Here is a 19,291-nt window from a genome sequence, read left to right as displayed (position 1 = left end):
GTACGAAATGGAAAGGAATTCCACTATAAGCTTGGCAGCAAAGATCTCCAATAAAAAGTGAGCCAGATCAGACTGAAAGCGGTATGGCAGCATCATATAAAAATGGTTACACAAGATGTGTGGTTGCTTTACTTCACTTGACTTTTAGTTTTTGTAAACAATCTACACAATTTTTCCTGCTCTACACCTCACTTTTGTGGAGCTTTGGATCTCAAACATCTAATACATTTTACGTAATAAACATTGTTCTTTTTCATAGATCAACGCATAAGCGTGCCTGTCATACCTAGATACCGTTTTTAACCTCTCCTCTGTAACCGCATAGACGCTCAGAAATGATTTTTGCGTGTATTTAGATGTTGAAGACGAAGGATTGATATTACAGCATTACGTCAGCCTCCATCATGTCTTAAATTTTGTTAATCAGCAATCAACACTTGGCAGATATCGTCATGACTTTACAATAGCTCTGGTTTATCTGACCTTGTTGCCTCTACAGATCTGAGGACAAGGCTCTTACGGAATAGTCGTCATTCTCTCCTTGTTGCACAAAATTAGGCAATCAACTCCAAGTTGGAAGATCTTTCAGCGACGTTGGAGTTGGGTAGGCGCCATGCTTCTACTTGTTTCATATCCATGTGTCAGCGCTTCATTCCTTAAAATCTGTATTACAGGACTGGCTCATTTCTTCTTTGTACTTCAGTATCGTTACTTTCTCTTATTTCACTACCTGTATCGTCTGTCTTCCATTGTTAAGAAGGTACAATATATTCTGTAAGCCTTGACATGTAAATAAATGAATAATATTCGACTAGATTTCTCGTAACAATAGTCTCATGTTCATTTAATTGAATTTATTTTTTCTGCAGTGTTTGCTTATCTTCTAGTGAAACTGTTTGTTGCTATTGCGTTGCCTATTTCTTAACTTACACGCTAAATTTTATGCGTGTTATCGTTCCATGATCTCTCAAAGCCTCAAAAATGTTCAAATGTGTGTGAAATCTTATTGGACTTAACTGCTAAGGTCATCAGTCCCTAAGCTTACACACTACTTAACCTAAATCATTCTCAGGACAAACACACACACCCATGCCCGAGGGAGGACTCGAACCTCCGCCGGGACCAGCCGCACAGTCCACGACTGCAGCGCCTAAGACAGCTCGTCTAATCCCGCGCGCCTCTCAAAGCCTCACGTTTCGGGAGTGCTTCTGTTGTTTCATTTACTGATGTTCGTCATTACTAGTTTATCTTTCGTGCCAATAAGCGCACTCGTGTACAGTTTAAAATATGAATGTAAATAGCTATTATGCGATCTAAATTATAAATGGTGCCTTCCTGACTTTGTCTGATCTCAAAACGTTTATTTATTCGCTTCCTGACTGATTCACTCCTGTCAGAAAATTCTCGAAAGCCAACGAGTCAAAATACGGTGCGAAATATGGAAAAGAAGAGTCATTGACTGTTGTTTTTCTATAGTATAATATTTCATGCTGTGTCAACGTGTCATAGTAATGGAATTTTCACGCGTTCTGAACGAAGAAGGAACTTCGCATAAATATTCTCGACAATTTTTCACAGTACGTTCTTCTCTGCAACACAACCTCCAGAAGCTGATGCTGCCAATTATACAGAAAATCAATACTGTGGTTCCGTTTTTGTGTATTCATTTGGTCTATTACTTTAACATTGTCAGGATTTCCCATCTTAAACGAATATCCTACTTAGTTCTCTAAATTTTGGTGAATGAAGCGCGGGAAACGTTGCAAGAGCGTGTGTTACATTTTCAACTTTGGAGGATAAGCAAAGAATTAACGTATACTCACTTTATATTTAATAAGAGGGAAATTTTCATTAAAAAATGCGAGAAAGCCTTTGTCGATGATTTGGACATGCGCTGCCCGCACAGGACGATAGTAACTGCGAAGGGAGCAGCATACGCAGTGGAAGCCATAGGAAAGAGAGTCAAGATACTTCAAAGACAGCGATCGGATGACAAAGGACAACGATCTGGAGGCAGCAAATCTTTATCCAGACGTGGCCCACGGTCGAACAAAATGGAAACAGCGAATCAACTCAGCGGACCCTGCACCAGATGGGGAAACACTAAAGAAAACGATGAAGAAGGCATAGTGTGGACAAGATTTTATGTTTATTTTCGTTTTAATATACTCTAGGCCGTTAAGGGATTTCCTTTATGCTACGGAATCGACCACATTGATCGTTATTTCACGTTTTATCTGTCACTGCACTGTAAAATCATCTCGTCCTTCAAAAAAATTGTTCAAATGGCTCTGAGCAGTACGGGACTGAGGTCATCAGTCCCCTAGAACTTAGAACTACTTAAACCTAACTAAGCTAAGGACATCACACATACCCATGCCCGAGGAAGGATTCGAACCTGCGACCACAGCGGTAACGTGGTTCCAGACTGAAGCGCCTAGAACCGCTCGGCCACACCGGCGGGCATCAGAAATGACCTGTATATGTATCCTTACATATATATTGTCATGCGTCCAGAGGAACTTTTGTGTGTCGAGTCCTACTGGAGGTGTGAAACGTAATACCAGGAATTTTGGATTCTTAGTTTTTCATTTCTTCAGGTGAGATATGATTCAGGCTGTTAGTATGTATGAACTAACAGAACATGAACCACTATGCACCAGAAGAGCTGTTGTGTAATATCAAGACTGGTGTCTGGTGCGCAAGTCTGGTGTTCACATTGTCGCACGATTTTTTCGTCAAACGTTTAGTGTTAACCAGTATGTCCACAAGCAGTTTAATGCGTAAGTGAATTAGATGACTGTGTGTATGTTTTCAACGAAACGGAGCAACGGCACAGACCGCTTTGATCAACTTCACCTTGTGGTGCTCAGTGAGGCGAAGATAACCATCTCGTGGTCTCCTCAAAAATGGCTCTGAGCACTATGGGACTCAACTGCTGAGGTCATTAGTCCCCTAGAACTTAGAACTAGTTAAACCTAACTAACCTAAGGACATCACAAACATCCATGCCCGAGGCAGGATTCGAACCTGCGACCGCAGCGGTCTTGCGGTTCCAGACTGCAGCGCCTTTAACCGCACGGCCACTTCGGCCGGCGTGGTCTCCTCGATCGCCTAATCTTTCTCCCTGCGATTTTTACCTGGGGGCAAACTGTAGGAGCTGGTGTACTCAGATAATCCTCACACACTGTAAGAGCTACAGCAGAACACTGAAGGCACTGTCCGCAGTCATAGCTGCTACGTCTCTCTCACAGTCTGACAATCAAGCACAGCGCTGCATCGAGTTCAACAGGGGCTATTTCCAGCACGTTATATATGATGTTTCACAAACTGGGTCAATCTCACGTCACTCTTATTGTAAATATTATCCGGCTCACATTTAATTTGCCCATCCTGTACATCAAAGATTTTGTTTTGAGACTTAAACACTCTCCCCAGTAATTCTACTGATTTCTACTTACTCGTAATTTGCGTGCAGTTGGATTTACGTGTCCCAGTAACCTTCATAGAATATACAAAACACTTAAATGTGACATGACATAGCCATCTGACACTTTATACTGAAAATTTGTGTGCGGTGTATCATGATTTAAGTGTCACGAGAATAAATGTGTTTGGTGCTAATACGTCATACATTTTCCCGTATTTTCCACCCTCCTAAAATCACTCTATAAACATGAATTTAGCTTTGAAAATCGTTGACTCACATGGGCCTAGTCACGTTCGTGAGACTCCTGTGTCTCATCTCACCAATTTTCAAAATTGGTCAACTTTAAATTTTTTTGGTAGTGTGCCCCTCACTCATGCTCAGTTTACAGAATTTTCTATGTAGCTCAAACAGCTATTGTCCCTTTCAGAGCCTTACAATTTTCACTCCGAGGATAATTCATGATGATATAAAAAATTTGTTAACTTTAGACATGTCGGTACTTTAATAATGGTGTTGCACGTTCCTTCATAGCATCCAGATTAGGGAATTTAATTTATCTGATGGAATTAAATTACCCTGGAGACGTATGAGTGTCAACTTTATATTCGGTAAGGATAGATCACCTACGCCTGAGGTGCAGGCAGGATTTCCCTTTACGTACAAAACTGGGATACTACTCCAGTAGCGGAGAGACTCGGCAATACTGAAGATCTAAGAAGGGGAAAGTGGGCTCAAGGCGTGAACGGAGGTTTGTGTTAGGGTGCTGGATTAGAATCGTCCGCGCAGCTCTCTGAGCCACAACGCCGTGGTGGTGTAGTGATTAGCGAGTCTGCATGTTTAGCTGGAGACCCAGGTTCAAATCCTGGCCTTGACACAAATTTTAATTCATTACTCCAGCCTTTATCCTTATCCAAGACAAAAAATTTCAATTTCGAAACATCTCACACGAAACCTGGTGAGAGACACGTTCAGTCTTCTCAAGAGCGCTACTACGAGAGGCCTGGTATAGCCGCTTGCCGGCCGGGGTAGCGAGCGGTTCTAGGCGCACTCTTCCATACCGTTTTCTTGCTCCAGCGGTAACACAGATGTTTAGTCTCCGTTCAGTCAAGAGTGAAGCGCTTACTACGGCTGCTGACCTCAGTCTCCGTTCAGTCAAGAGTGAAGCGCTTACTACGGCTGCTGACATCATTCGCTAAGTTTTACAAATATTCACAATTATAGTTGCACAGACCGAGATTTCTCCAAATGTTCCTGGATGCTGTTTTTTTTTTACCGACGTGGTCCGAGAACGCTACCGCACGACCACGAGCTGCGGACAATTGTTAGGGAGTCATGCGGTTTTTCTTATTTCTTTCCGTGACTTATTCCGTCCGTTGTAGCGAGTCAATCGATTCACTTTACCGACAATGTGACATTTTAGTAATTTCAGTAATTCCCTTTCTGTGAAGTTATTTAGTTTCTCTGTATTTGAGACGCCGCTTTCTCTAATGTGCACTGTACCGTAAAGAATTTATAGAAAATCTTTATTACCTTTTTACAATACCATAATTATTTAAATTTCAGTAAAAAATTAACCTCCCTTTTCTTTCATTTCTGTGTTGTATTTCCATATGTGAAAACCTTGACTATAGCGAATGGAAAACATATGTTCGTAACTGTTTTACTGGCGAAACGCAGTTTGTTCTCCCCAAAATTAGACGGGAGGAGAAAGGAGAGTTCTTTAGTTGTTTAGCCAAACGTTATCTTAGGTTCTGTAAGACATTATTGCAGTGCAAATTATCTGGACAAAGCAGGAATACGAATAAAAAGAAGTAAAGTATAATTTTGGTCACAACAATTTATTGCAAACAAATATGTTTCGAATAATAATACTGATTTTCATACAAAGTATAAAATAGTTTATATATATACATGTATATTTATTTATATATTTATTCAATTAACACTATCGCAACAATACATAATTAATTAACCTTATGATTAACGTCATTATATAATATCATTTCAGTGAAAGTGAGCTACAACAGAATGAGATTCCAGTCCTGCATGTTTGCTGTAATGTGTCATGATACCGTACACCGATGCAAGGGGATCGTGTAGCTTATGCGGCAGCAGTGTCACTGTGTAGCCGCTTATCGCTGCAAAGCTTTACCTCACTACCGGTCAAGCAGCCCAGTTTTCAGATCCACGTTCTTCCTAGAGAAGCCAGAGCATTTCTTTCGGGCAGACACCCTAGCACTAGGTCACTTGGACAACCGCAGTACAGGAAATCAGCAGTGGCCCTGTTGAAGGAATAGTCCCAGCCTCCGCCTTAAATAATAAGTGGAATAATGTAAATGAATGAGGATGAAGGTGTGTCTTGAGACTGTAGTCTTGTAGCGAAGTGAAATGGAATATTAAACTGTTCAGACAGTGAAGAGAATAGCAGCTTTTGAAACGTGGTGCAGTAAAAGAATGATCAATTGGGTTGAGTTAATACCCAATGAGGAGGTATGAAATCGAATGGAAGAAACAAAATATTTATGGCACCAATTGATTAAAAATTGGTAGGACTCATTCTGTAATACGAAAAATATTTAGTAATGGGAGGAAGTGTGGAGGGTGCAATTGTACTGGGCTCCAACGCTTCACTATAGTAAGAAGGTTCAAATGCCGGGAGATGAAGAGGCTGCAAAGGACAGACTAGCGTGGAAAGCTGCATCAAACCAGTCTTCATTGTGAACGCACACAATAAAAACAATAACAAGAACGAAGCATGACCTCCCAGCTGGAGGCGTCATCACTTAGCTTACAGGAAAACAATGTATGTCGCAACATTCTCATAAATCTATAATGAAATGTGCAAAGAAGACTAATACAGTTTGATCAAGAGCGCATTAGTGGCATTTATCTCGTGGTGATACTATCAGATGGGAGTTTCTCTTGGTTCGCTGATATAAGTTACAGAGTCGGATACAGCTTTAGTCACTGGCTCTGCTGCCGGTTTCACGCTTTTAATTCATCTACAGATTGGTAGTATCCTTTGTTAAGTGAAATTTACTCTGTATGTTAAGAGCATAAAATCCTCCAGAACCTTCGTTCATGCTTAGTTTTACATGGCAGACAGCTTATTTGGAAAAGTGCAGTGTAGGAGTCTCTTTTACAATAGACCAGCGCCCCTGCTTGTCTCGAAATGTGTCTCGTCACAGAGGAAAGGCTGAAATAATTTTCCTCCCTGTGAAAGGAATCAGTGTCGATGGCGTCTATCTCTCTACCACTCAAACTCGCAGATGTGGACGAATGTCAGCAGTGCGCTTGTAGCCATCAGTGACAGCTTAACTTATTCTGCGGGGTATGTGTATGCCCCTCTAAACCGCTTCCGGCTGCGTGACGGTAGACCCGTTTCAGTCAGGTTCTGGTTGCAGGCTGGGGTCCACGACCGGATCGCGGGCGGTGAACCGCTAGATGACATCACCGGAGTCCTCCGAAGTGCAGCAGGTGAAGCAGATGGGCGTTCCCGCGTCCGTCAGCTTCTGCTGGATCTCCTGCGACTGGAGGCCGCGAGTCTCGGGCACGAGCGCCGCGGAGAAGACCGTGTAGATGATGCAGATGCCTCCCAGCAGCGAGTACGCCGGTGTCGTGCCGTACTCCTCAATGAAGCCGTCGAAGAGTCCGGTCATGATGCTGCACGCTATCCAGCTGATACAAACGGCGACGCCCGCCGCCCACTTCTTGGAGACGGAGGGTAGCAACTCGGCGATCAGCAGCCAGGGTAGCGGGCCCAGGCCGATGGCGAAGCCGATGAGGAAGACGTTGATGGTGACCAGTGGCAGCCAGCCCGCTGCTTCGTGCAACCAGAGCCAGCTCTGGTGCACCGCCAGCAGCAGGTGCGACACGGACATGAGCACGCCAGAGGCGATCAGCAGCGGGCGGCGCCCGAAGTTCTCCACGAGGAGGGCAGAGGCGCCGGTGCCCACCAACTGGACGGCGCCCGTGATCACTGTGGATATCTGCGGCGAGATTGAGGTGCCCGCCTCCTGAAGGGAAAAGGAGCTGTATTAATGTCGAGGAACTGATTCTTCTTATTGTGAAATGTTCTACCAGCTCTGCACCCCATCCATGATCGACCATTCAACGTCGACTGGCCATTATATCACTCTCTGCCATTTGCCTCTTTCAGATGTGATTTGGTGGGTGTAGAGTCAGCATAACAGCCTCCAACAAAATGTCATCAGCTTGCCAGAAATGGGAGCCGAGACTTCTCACTTAACTGCTGTATTGGCATCATGAAGCTGAGGGCATCCATCACTAGTCGTAAAGTGTAATAAATGGATTGGTTCAAATGGCTCTGAGCACTATGGGACTTAACTTCTGAGTTCATCAGTCCCCTAGAACTTAGAACTACTTAAACCTAACTAACCTAAGGACATCACATACATCCATATCCGAGGCAGGATTCGAACCTGCGACCGTAGCGGTCGCGCGGTTCCAGACTGTAACGCCTAGAACCGCTCGGCCACTCTGGCCGGCTAATAAATGGGTACTTGATCGAAAATTTTACACTTGAAGAAACAGATTTTCACTATGACAATACTTCAAACTGAAATCAGTGCTGACTCGTAAGCATACATTCACAAACTGCTTCTTTTGAGACGCATAATTATTAACATTTAATACTACCCATGTAGAAATGCTGATAATTCTGATACACCGTATATAATTATTTACAGTGAGTTAAAATATTTAGTGCAAAGCAAATACTGGTTGAGAGTGTCTGTGCACTGTGTCTCCACCTATTTAGAGAACACACTGAGGAAGGATCGGTACAACTTTGGGAAACTGCCTAAGGATGTTCTTGGTGACTCGGAAAGGTAAATAGAGAAGATATTCGCCCGCTGGCTCTTTATTTTTCAGGCTAAAAAAGTCTATTGGTCCGGGCACCACAAGCCACTGGTGCTGCAACGACGCTGACTGCAACAGTCTGCCACCACAGCGTTTCGTCATCACAGCCAGCGCCGTGTGCAGGTACTATCACATGGTCAGCAGCCAGTGGTATTTCTGAACTCCGTCCCTTCTAGTCACTAACCCACTTGGAACACCATCGCCAGGTGCTGCCATCCAGAAGCTGGGAGCCAGAGTTTGCTCCATGGATGACACCGCCTTCACAGCAAGCCACTTCCGTGCTGGCAAGCAACATACAAAGCCAGTTCAGCAAAAGACTAGACTGAATGAGGAGCACTAACTCACCGTTAGCAATGTTGACTTAATCTGGACACGAATCTCCAGTGGCAGCTGAACCAGAAAAGTAAGTCAACTAATTCCGATCTGAGTGGGACTATACCCGTTACAGGTTCCACACTTCTGGAGTGAAGGTGTTGCACCAGTTGTTCCGATAAGTCTACTCTTGTCCCTCCCCCCCACCTCACAACTGGGTCGACGCTGCCCATCACTGTCAATGCCGATACATAAAGCGGAACAGTTTGAAGGACAGAGTAAATCACCGCAGAAAGAAGCGAATGACGATACTTACCGCGAATATGTCAACCGTATAGAAGAGGATTGCGTCGACGCCACTGAGCTGCTGGAAGGCCATAAGCGGGAAGACGATGAAGCAGGCGCGCAACGTGGGCGGCTTCTGCTTGGTCGGAACCTCGGGCTCGGGCCTCGGCTGGTCACGCTGGGCGTGCAGCTGCCTGAGGCGCTCGTCGTCCAACTGCTGCAGCTGTAGGCCGTCCTTCTGCTTGATGGCGGCGCTGTCCAGCAGCACGGAGGCCAGTGCGGGCGGGCTGTGCTCCAGGTGCAGCCACGCCTCGGCTCGCACCGCCTTCTCGTGCCGCTTGCGGTTGTGCAGGTACTCGGGCGACTCGGGCATCAGCATGAAGGCGGCGCAGAAGCCGAGCGGCAGCACGGCCATGGTGACGGTGAGCCAGCGCACCGGCAGCACGATGCCCACGCCGTACACCACCAGCAGGCCGGCGGCCAGCATGAGGTCGAGCAGCGTGCCCAGTGCGCCGCGGATCTCGGCCGCCGCCACCTCCTCGGCGTACAGCGGCGCTATCGTCGTCACGCCAGCCGCGGCCAGCCCACAGATGAAGCGCCCCACCATCAGCAGGATCAGCTGAGGACAACATGCAGTTCTCCTTTCACTATCATATAGTCCCCACTCGTGAGAATTGGGCTGTCTGTTGAGGCTCTGTTCCTTTCAGCCAAATATCGCTGGAAGCTGGGACTGTGCCTGAGGGAGTCCCAATTGGGAATGCTGGGAGGGGATCCCCAATTCCGGCATTCTCCTGGTGACCAACTGGAACCTTCCGATGATAGTGGTCAGACTGATAGAGGAGGAGGAGATTAGTGTTTAATCTCCTATCGACAACGAGGTCATTAGAGCACAGGCTCGGATTAAGGAAGGACAGGGAAGGAAACTGGCCATGCTCTTTCAAAGGTACTATCCCATCCTTTGGCTTTAAATGATGTAAGGAAATCATGGAAAACCTAAATCTGGATAGCCGGATGCAGGTTTGAACTGTTGTCCTCCCGAATGTCATTCCAGTGTATAACCACTGTGGCACAGCAATCGGTGGTCGTGATCGGATGGACTGTGTTGGAGCATGAGTACTTTCTAAATTTGATATCTGGAATGAAATTGACCCAAAGTTTTGAAGACATAAACGCCAGGGCATTTCGCTCGTCTGTGACAAGTGGCATACCTCAAATGCCTCAATTTTTTATAAGTAAAGTTATTTTTAAGTTTTCTACTGCACTGCTAACTTGCTGTTTCAATAAATTATACTTTCGTATCATTCTGAAGGCGTTTCCTAGTACGTCGAAATGTGCTGAGAAACTTTGAATTCGGAGCACCTTCCGGTCCATTTAAAATATTGTTCAATGTGTGACACTCATTCCAAATCCTTGTATTTTTTACAGGTAAGTCTTGTAAGTAGGCTGTATGAAAATCACTGGCTGTGCTGTCTGCAGTCTGTGGCTAGTTTGCATTGTTGTCTGCCATTGTAGTGTTGGGCAGCGGCAGCTGGATGCGAACAGCGCGTAGCGTTGCGCAGTTGGAGGTGAGCCACCAGCAGTGGTGGATGTGGGGAGAGAGATGGCGGAGTTTTGAATTTCTAAGACTGGATGTAATGAACTGCTATATATATTATGACTTTTGATGACTATTAAAGTAAATACATTGTTTGTTCTCTATTAAAATCTTTCATTTGCTAACTATGCCTATCAGTAGTTAGTGCCTTCAGTAGTTTGAATCTTTTATTTAACTGGCAGTAGTGGCGCTCGCTGTATTGCTGTAGTTCGAGTAACGAAGATTTTTGTGAGGTAAGTGATTTGCGAAAGGTATAGGTTAATATTAGTCAGGGCCATTCCTTTGTAGGGATTTTTGAAAGTCAGATTGCGTTGCGCTAAAAATACTGTGTGTCAGTTTAAGCACAGTCATGTATAATTTTTCTAAGGGGATGTTTCATATGTCGACCCTTAGCCGAGGATACCTCACTGGAATCTTCTGATTTTTTCTTGTACTTTGTGTATTAATGTAGCTATTGTTTATTGCTAGCGCGTAATTGTAGAGAGAATCTCCTTTGTAGTTGCAGTCTTTCATTGTTGTACAGTAAAACAGTTGTGGCATGCATGTAGATTTGCACCAAGTATTTCGCAGCTGCGCTTGCAATTAACTACATATTATTTTCAGTGCTATGTTAATGTGTTCTCTTATTTTTGCTCTTCAAATTGTTCTTTTCTGTGTTATCGTGTGTAATATTGTGACAATAATGGCGTGTGAAAAACGTAACACTAGGCTTCAAAGTAAATTGAGAAGTAATAGTGACGACGAGCGTAGCTTATCACCACCACTGTGTAGTGAATTAACAGACATTCGAAGTAGTAATTTGGTAATTGTGCATAGGGAAATGGAGCGGGCGGCAAATAATGGTGTAGACAGTGAAACAGGTAGTGAACAAGGAAGCATTATCTATCGATCGGTCGACAACAGCTCGCCTCAGGAATCCGAAATGACAGAACACAATATTGCAAATACTGTAGACTTAGGTTTTGGGTCCTCACCGTTTTCTCAAATGACTCAAGACACATTTTCTGCTTGTCAAAATGTGAATGTTGCCGGTGAAAATGCACTGCCAAAAAGCATAAAGAAACAGATTCCAGACACTAATACATTATTATTGCAATTAATGCAACAAATGGAACAAAATCAGAGACAAATGGGACAAAGGCTTCAAAAGTTAGACACAATGGAACAACACCAGAGACAAACACAGCAATAGATAGACACAATGGAACAAAATCTTCAAAAGTTAGACACAGTGGAACAAAATCTTAAAAAGTTAGACACAATGGAACAAAATCTTCAAAAGTTAGACACCACGCTTGAACAAACACGTGAAGATTTATCTACTTAGTTACATAACATCGAATCGAAATGTCAAAACGTCTGTAATGACGTAAAAACACAAATTTTTGAGCATTTCCAACCTATTTTTTCGCGTCATGAAAATGCATTACAGAACCATAAAAGAACTGCAAACTATCGTTCATGAAAATCACGACACCTTGCAAGCTAAAATTGACTCAGTTGCATCTACCGATTCGGTTACGCAACTTGCAAAAACTCAAGAAAACTTAAAGGACACAATAGATACGATTTCAACACAAATGGACACTCTGAAACTTGGTTCAGAAAAACACACTGAGGAAATAAGTACACTATCGGAGAAAGTAGCCGAACTTTCGGATCAGTTCACTAACTTATCTGCAAAGGTAGATGATGATCTGAATGACACAAGACCTGTAGCCATCACTGACACAGAAGAGTATGAACAAATTAAGAAATTCAAACAAAATCAGAATCAAATTAATACGCAATACAAAAGAGAAATCCGGGAAGTACAACATCAGTTGGCACAAGTAATACAAGAACTACGTATTTCAGAGGCCACTCGCGCTCCAATACGGGAAGAGGGACATAGAAATACGGAACAGCCACAAAATAATAACACAGGACATTTCGGAAATTATGAAAGAAATTGGCAAGGTGCACCGAATTTTGAAATGGAACCGCCGAAACGACGTAACAATGACCGACATGCGACTCGCCGACATGATGAATTTGACTATAAGCTGTTTATTACGACAACCTCTTCTGAGGTTGTGAAGAGTTTGGCAGTACCTTTGAGAGTTTATTGTAGTCCCTCTTTCCAGGAAATCCACAAAAATCACACCTTTTCTGTCCCAAAAGACAGTCGCCATCACCTTCCTTACCGACATTGTCTGCATGCATTTCTTGGGTTTTTGGGGGGAATTTGTGTGCCCCCACTGCATTGACTGCAATTTTATCTCTCAGTTCACATGCTTAAGCCATGTTTCGTCACCAGTAACAATGCGATCGAGTAATGAGTCGCCATCTTTCTCGTAAGCGTCCAAAAACGTTAACGCTGCAGCTATTCGCTGATTTTTGTGAATCTCTGTCAAGATTTTTGGTATCCATCTTGCACAAAACTTGCGGTAACCAAGCTTTTCGGTAATCATTTCGTGCAACAAACTTCGTGAAATTTGTGGAAAACTCATAGAGAGTTCCGTTATTGTGAAATTACGGTTTTCACGGACCGCGGCATCGACTTTTTCGACAAGTTCGGCAGTCACTATGCTGGGTCTTTCACTTCGCTCTTCGTCGTAAACGTTAGTTCGGCCATTTTTAAATTTTATGACCCATTGACGCACTCCAACTTCAGTGATTATGTTGTCCCCATACACTTCACAAAGCTGCCGATAGATTTCTATCGGTGTACAGTTTTTTGCAGTCAGAAACCTTATTACAGCACGCACTTCACACTTCGCGGCATTTTCAATTAACGCTGACATTTCAAACTGTCACAGTAACTCAACGGAGTACAGCACGAACCTCTCACTAGCACGGCAGGATGCCGACTGAGCGGCGGAATGCCATGACACCAAGATGGCCGCTCTAGCCCCGCCCCTAACGGATACAAACGAAAACGTAATGTACTTTGTGGATAGCCCACGTATTTACGAAATTTCAGTCACCAACTTTCTCTTCCGAATGCGAAAATAATTTGTTGAGCCCAACCTTCAAAGGTAGGAATGATCATCAAAATAAAATAAGAGAAATCAGAGCTCTAACGGAAATGTTTAGGTGTTCGTTTTCCCACGCGCTGTTCGGGAGTGGAATGGTAGAGAGATAGTATGATGTGGTTCGATGAACCCTCTGCCAAGCACTTAAATGTGAATTGCAGAGTAATCATGTAGATGTAGATGCCACTCCGTAAAAATGTCTGCTTCGAGCGAACGAGCAACGATATTGGCTAGCGGTGAGCTGGTCACACGCGCGGGTACAGCGACTCACCGACTCGTAGAAGACGAGCATGACCCAGCCGGCGAAGAGGAGGAGGCCGAAGGCGAGCAGAGGCAGCTTGCGGCCGTAGCGGTGCGTGATGAAGCCGGCGGGGATGGAGCCGATGAGAGCCCCGACGGGCAGCAGAGCGCCCATCCAGGCGCCCTCCGTCTTGGTGAGCGGCACGCCGGAGTACCACACGCCGTCCACGTCGGCGTACTGCAGCTGCAGCACCGGCAGCACGGGCGACGTCCAGCCCATGGCGCAGCCCACGCACAGCGTGCTCAGGTTGGCTGTGCGGGCGAACACGCGCAAAGGTTAGAGGCGGCACATCGACACATGAAACTGGAGGAAGCCAAAGAAAGACGGTACTACACAACAGTAGCAGAAATGAGAGTAGGGATAAACTCAACATCCAGTAGACAGGTCAGGCACAGATGGTTAAAGGTGGTAACTACAGCCTGCTTCCGGAACACGCACTACACAAGAGTAGCAGAAATGAGACTAGGGATAAACTCAACATCCAGTAGACAGGTCAGGCACAGATGGTTAAAGGTGGTAACTACAGCCTGCTTCCGGAACACGCACTACACAAGAGTAGCAGAAATGAGACTAGGGATAAACTCAACATCCAGTAGACAGGTCAGGCAGAGATGTTAAAGGTGGTAACTACAGCCTGCTTCTGGAACACGCACTACACAAGAGTAGCAGAAATGAGACTAGGGATAAACTTAACATCCAGTAGGTAGATTAGGTACAGATCGTTAAAGGAGGTAACTACAGTCCGCTTCCGGAACACGGGAATGCGAACCGTCCTCGGATCGAATTCACATGGCGGATTAACAACAGGTGCCGGTGCCAAGCGATGAAAAAGAAACTTCTTACTGTCGTCGATTTGCCATAAAGAAGTTTAAAGTCTAGATCTGCAGATGTGGTTACAGTAGTATAGTGTGCGATTTGTGCTTTTACCAGGGGGGGGGGGGGGGGTGATGCCTTAGAGGGTTAGTATAATTATATATGTTACCAGCCTGGACCGTGGCGTTACCCATGGTTAAACAGTTATTTATAAATAGATGTTAATGCCGAAACTCACTATTCACGCGTATGCACTCTCAGAAATGCACTATCAGAAAAGCTATCCCTTGTTATATCTTTAAAAGTACATTATAGGTAAAGCTTATTTACAAAATCATCTACATACAGGTATACGAGGGGAATTCAAAAAGTAAAGGCACATTTGTGAAAAGTTGTACTTATTCTGATGATAGAAAACTGAAACATGCGTTATTTTTCTACGTAACCTTCCTGGACTTCAATGCAGTTTTCCCGACGTTTTACAAGTTTTTTTTATTTCATCAGAAAATACGTTTATCGGTTGCATCTGTAACCAATTTTGCACCGCAGCAATGACCTCTTCATCACTTTCAAATCTTCTTCCCTGTAGTGCTCCGATAAGGGTCCAAATACGTGAAAATCGCTTGGAACTAGGTCTGGACTGTATGATGGATGTTCCAGCACCTCCAATCTGAACTCCTTTATTGCGTCGGCTGTCCGTTTGGCAGAATGTGGGCGAGCGTTATCTTGCTGCAGGATGACACCTCTTCATAGTTTTCCACGACGTTTGGATCTGATTGCAGGTTTTAGTTTCGTACGCAACACATCACATCCACCATACAATACAGACCTGACTCTAAGGCCTCGTTTACACTGGGGCGACGTTTTGCAACATGGTGGCATGCTACGGAAATGTGGCGTGCGTCGTCTTGTCATTTAGTTCTAAATGTTTTGAAATGCTTAACTACTACATAACACTTTTTTCAAAATTAATAAGGAAACATATTAACAGTATTAATATTAAACTTTCAGTGTTCGGTTCCCCAAATTTAAATTATATGTAAAGTTTTACTCCAGTGCGTGGGAAATAAACATCCCAGGTTGGGATGCATAAACTAAAACCAGAGGAGTGGATGGTCTGATGCAGAGGGGGGGGAGGGGGGGGGGGGAAATCCCTCCATCCCCCCCTGCAAATCGCACACTGCAGTAGTATGAACACTTGGCTATCCGACACGTAAGGACTACTCATCCACGGTTTCAAGTATGCCTTTTGTGTGGAACATCCGTATACAACAGACTCATGGAATGCTTTAAGTTTCTTCATAACGACGAATGTTCGAAACTGCAGTCGCAATAAATAAAATATTCTTCACAACAGTCAGTGGAAATTGGCATTATAAATGAAAAACACTCTATGTGTATGTTCCACACGATTCTGTAGAGCATAGACAATATTGTGTTTTTCATTCATAATCATGTTATTCCACCAAGAAGCGAAGAATCGTTTAACAAGGAAGTTATCATGTTTAACATCTTATGAAAATCGCATATCAGGCAGACGAAATGTTGCCTCAAACAAAAAAAGAAATTTTATGTCCTGAGTTTCGCAAATATTTTCATGCAACAATTATTAGAAATACTAGCAGCAGCCGTAGTCGTGAAAAAAGTTTACTATATTTATACGGCAATGTGTTTCAGTCCTCACACGAGGTCCAATAGAAACTGAGTTGCATAGTATAAGTAGTTCTTGTCGTTTTCTCTTTCTAGTAATGCTTTGTAATTACCATTAACATGACTGCCCCACTAACTGATTTCGATCAACCATGTTAGTGGTCAACAAGTGTTTATTCTTCTAACTAGCCTCATTACTTTTTTATTCTGATAATAATATACGCAGAGGAAGAAATGATTGAGAAAATAAATAAGATTTCTTGTCTCCGTTTGGAGTAATCTACAGCAAATGAGTAAAATGAATCTGAAAAGTAACGCAGTAATCTTGCGTTTATCTAATACGAGAAATCGGCAGTAAAGCCTCATTCTCCAGGCCCCGAGAGAAATAGTACTTACGCCCCGATTTTCTCTTCAATAACCTTAGAGTATGTACAAGAGTTAGCTGCTCTAGTACTTATTATTCATAGATCGAAATATCTTGCAAAGGATTCAAATATTAACACACAATGACAATATAAATATACTCCTGTCAAATTTTGCTGGAAAAATGCCATTTCCGTCTGTGATTAAAGATATTTTAAACATGGTCACTATGTGTAAGATGCGTATCGAGGAATGCAAGAATGATGACGCTGCTTCGAAATTTCCGACACACTTCTTTTATCTTTCTTGCACTTTTAACGTACATTAACCGATTCTCTTATTCGAGGAAAACTACTGTGAAACCAAGTACAATTTTTAGTCACTGAATAAATGTACGAGTACTGATACAAGAAAATGTTCGTTTAATTTAAGTTCTTTATATAAAATGATTACAGTTAAGACAAACGTTAAGTAAATATTTGAAGTTGATTAAATAAAAAATGATCTTGTGTAAATTTTATTTGTTAAGGAAAAAAAGAAAACATTTCGCGGATGGCGTACGTGCTAAGTATTCTTTTTCATTACAAAGTGAGCCGTTATTATTAAAAAGTATACATTCACATGCAATCTTTCCATTCTCCAAAATATAGCTAATATATTGACTATTTATTTACTCAAATTCACAACGAAACACTTTAATCTGAATTCATTTGTCTACGCAACATACCAGTCTACTAAATATTGTTTTGAACTCCGCAGGTATTAATGTTCCAAGACGGAGAGAAAAATAATGGACTTTTGGAACAAAATCTTGACCGGCTAGAATGGGCTACGTAATTTAGTAACTTTTTTTGAAATTATACTCCAGTTTTATGTACACCTGTTACTAAATAAACGCTGAAATATTGCACAATACAGTTAAACCTTTTAGGACATAATTTTATTTGTATTGAACGTATGCATTGGGAGAGACTTAAATAAATGGACAAATTTACAACAACATTTTTAAAATATTTAAGCATCGTGACTTTTAGTATGAGTTACTAAGGAATTATTCGCTTATCACTTGCACGTTATTCAAAGAATAGAGGATCATTTACTGCAGTTTAAATGGTTAAGAACAAACTCAACAACAACTGAATCAGTAAAAATCATAAACAGATTACAAAGTGCAAAGAATATAGAACAGCAGATCGCCATATTATGACATCAGTAACTACACTTGTTGTCAGGAAGATGTAAGTCGGCTCCAGGCTAGGTTGAATCTAAGCTAGAGGTATCAGCATAAACTGAGACCATGGTGCTGAAATAACAATGCCAGTTAGTACCGATGAGGGATTATATAACACTGATTTCAAATCGCTTGCCCTTGACAGACCATCTCCTTCTCTTTGCATAGTATAAGTAGTTCTTATCGTTTTCTCTTTCTAGTAATACTTTGTAATTGCCATTAATATGAGTGCCTCATAAACTGATTTCGATCAATCATGCTACTGGTCAACAAGTGTTTATTAGGCTAACTAGCCTCATTACTTTTCTTATTCTAATAATAATGTATGTAGTGGAAGAAATGATTACTTTTGTCGTGAAAGCTTCCCACGAGATACTCTAGTATTGATATCGATGCACCACGTCACTGACGGGAGCCAGCAGTCATATCTGCTGTTGTGTGTCGTGTGTTGTCATGGGAACGCTCGGTACCATTATCAAGCCGGTAATAACTGCTATATCGCCGGTAGTCAGCAAGGCGCAAAACGACTCTAGAATGATGAATTTCGTGCGACGTTTCGTAAAGAACCAAATTTCTATATCGACAGTACATGCGTTTCGAGTTAGTGACGTCACATGAGATATTTCGCTAATGATAGAAGAGTATGACGACATGAAGAGAGGGGGAGCATAGAGCAAGCCTTTGCGACTCGGAAGTCCACTCACCAATAGTGGCAGCGGCCACTTGTTGCCAGTGGATGATCTTCTTTTCCGATGGTTCGGGTTTTGTGTGCTTCATTTTTATCGAGGCGCCTCAACGATAGTATGAGGTAGTCTATCTGTCAGGTGATAGAGAGCGCGCGGTGCGTTGGAACTGTGTCCGCCAGCTGAGGACGGCGCCCTTATATTGACCGCTCTTATCAGGAAGGAGGTGCTTAGCTCTGGTCGCGTGCTTCGTATGTACCGCGCGACGTATGTCGCGGAAGGGGAAGATATACAGACCAGCGCAGTAGCTGGGCATCTTCTAGAACAGCGCAGCGATCACACAGACACTGATACTGAAAACCACAGCTGTCTCTATTTCGATCAGCCCTTTTTTCTTTCGTAATGAAATTGCTCTAGGGATATGATTATGTCAGTTTCTATCTCAGTAACAAGGTACTCTGTGGTCTTTCTACTAGTGGTAGTGTCCTTGTGACAACAAATTAGGATTTTGTATGTGTACGGTGATTCGCCTGTGGGGAATCAAAATTGAAAACTTGAAACAGTAGAAGATTACCAGAACAGGAGACTGAGGTAGTTCAATGTTTTTTTTTTTTTATCCAGTAGACAGAAGCGAATTCGTGTAAAATAGTTGGCACGAGCATCATGGAGGGACTAAGCGATCTGCCGTCTCGATTACTACGGGAAAGACGTGCTTTACGTAGAACCTTCCT

General features: G+C 43.1%; 1 protein-coding gene across 1 annotated transcript; it reads right to left on the bottom strand.

Moving 5' to 3' along the window:
• Positions 1–6,870: 6,870 nt before the first annotated feature.
• On the bottom strand, positions 6,871–18,654 carry LOC126485214 (facilitated trehalose transporter Tret1-2 homolog). Its single transcript, XM_050108863.1, has 4 exons — positions 18,582–18,654; positions 13,791–14,071; positions 8,940–9,527; positions 6,871–7,446 (listed from the first exon to the last, which is right to left on the bottom strand). Exons 1-4 carry the CDS (start codon positions 18,652–18,654, stop codon positions 6,871–6,873), a joined length of 1,518 nt encoding a protein of 505 aa, XP_049964820.1.
• Between the last annotated feature and the right edge of the window lie 637 nt (positions 18,655–19,291).

This window comes from Schistocerca serialis, chromosome 1, assembly GCF_023864345.2.
Source record: "Schistocerca serialis cubense isolate TAMUIC-IGC-003099 chromosome 1, iqSchSeri2.2, whole genome shotgun sequence".
Classification (NCBI taxonomy): Eukaryota; Metazoa; Arthropoda; class Insecta; order Orthoptera; family Acrididae; genus Schistocerca; species Schistocerca serialis.
Note: the sequence above shows the minus strand (reverse complement) of the source record. Positions and strands in the feature narration are given on the sequence as shown.

Excerpts from the sequence above, each read along its gene's own strand:
- LOC126485214 (XM_050108863.1), bottom strand. The coding sequence starts at position 18,654 with ATGAAGCACACAAAACCCGAACCATCGGAAAAGAAGATCATCCACTGG. Across the intron at positions 9,528-13,790 it reads TGCTCGTCTTCTACGAGTCG|CTGATCCTGCTGATGGTGGG; the intron begins GTGAGTCGCTGT and ends TGTTGTCCTCAG. Across the intron at positions 7,447-8,939 it reads ATACGGTTGACATATTCGCG|GAGGCGGGCACCTCAATCTC; the intron begins GTAAGTATCGTC and ends TTTTCCCTTCAG.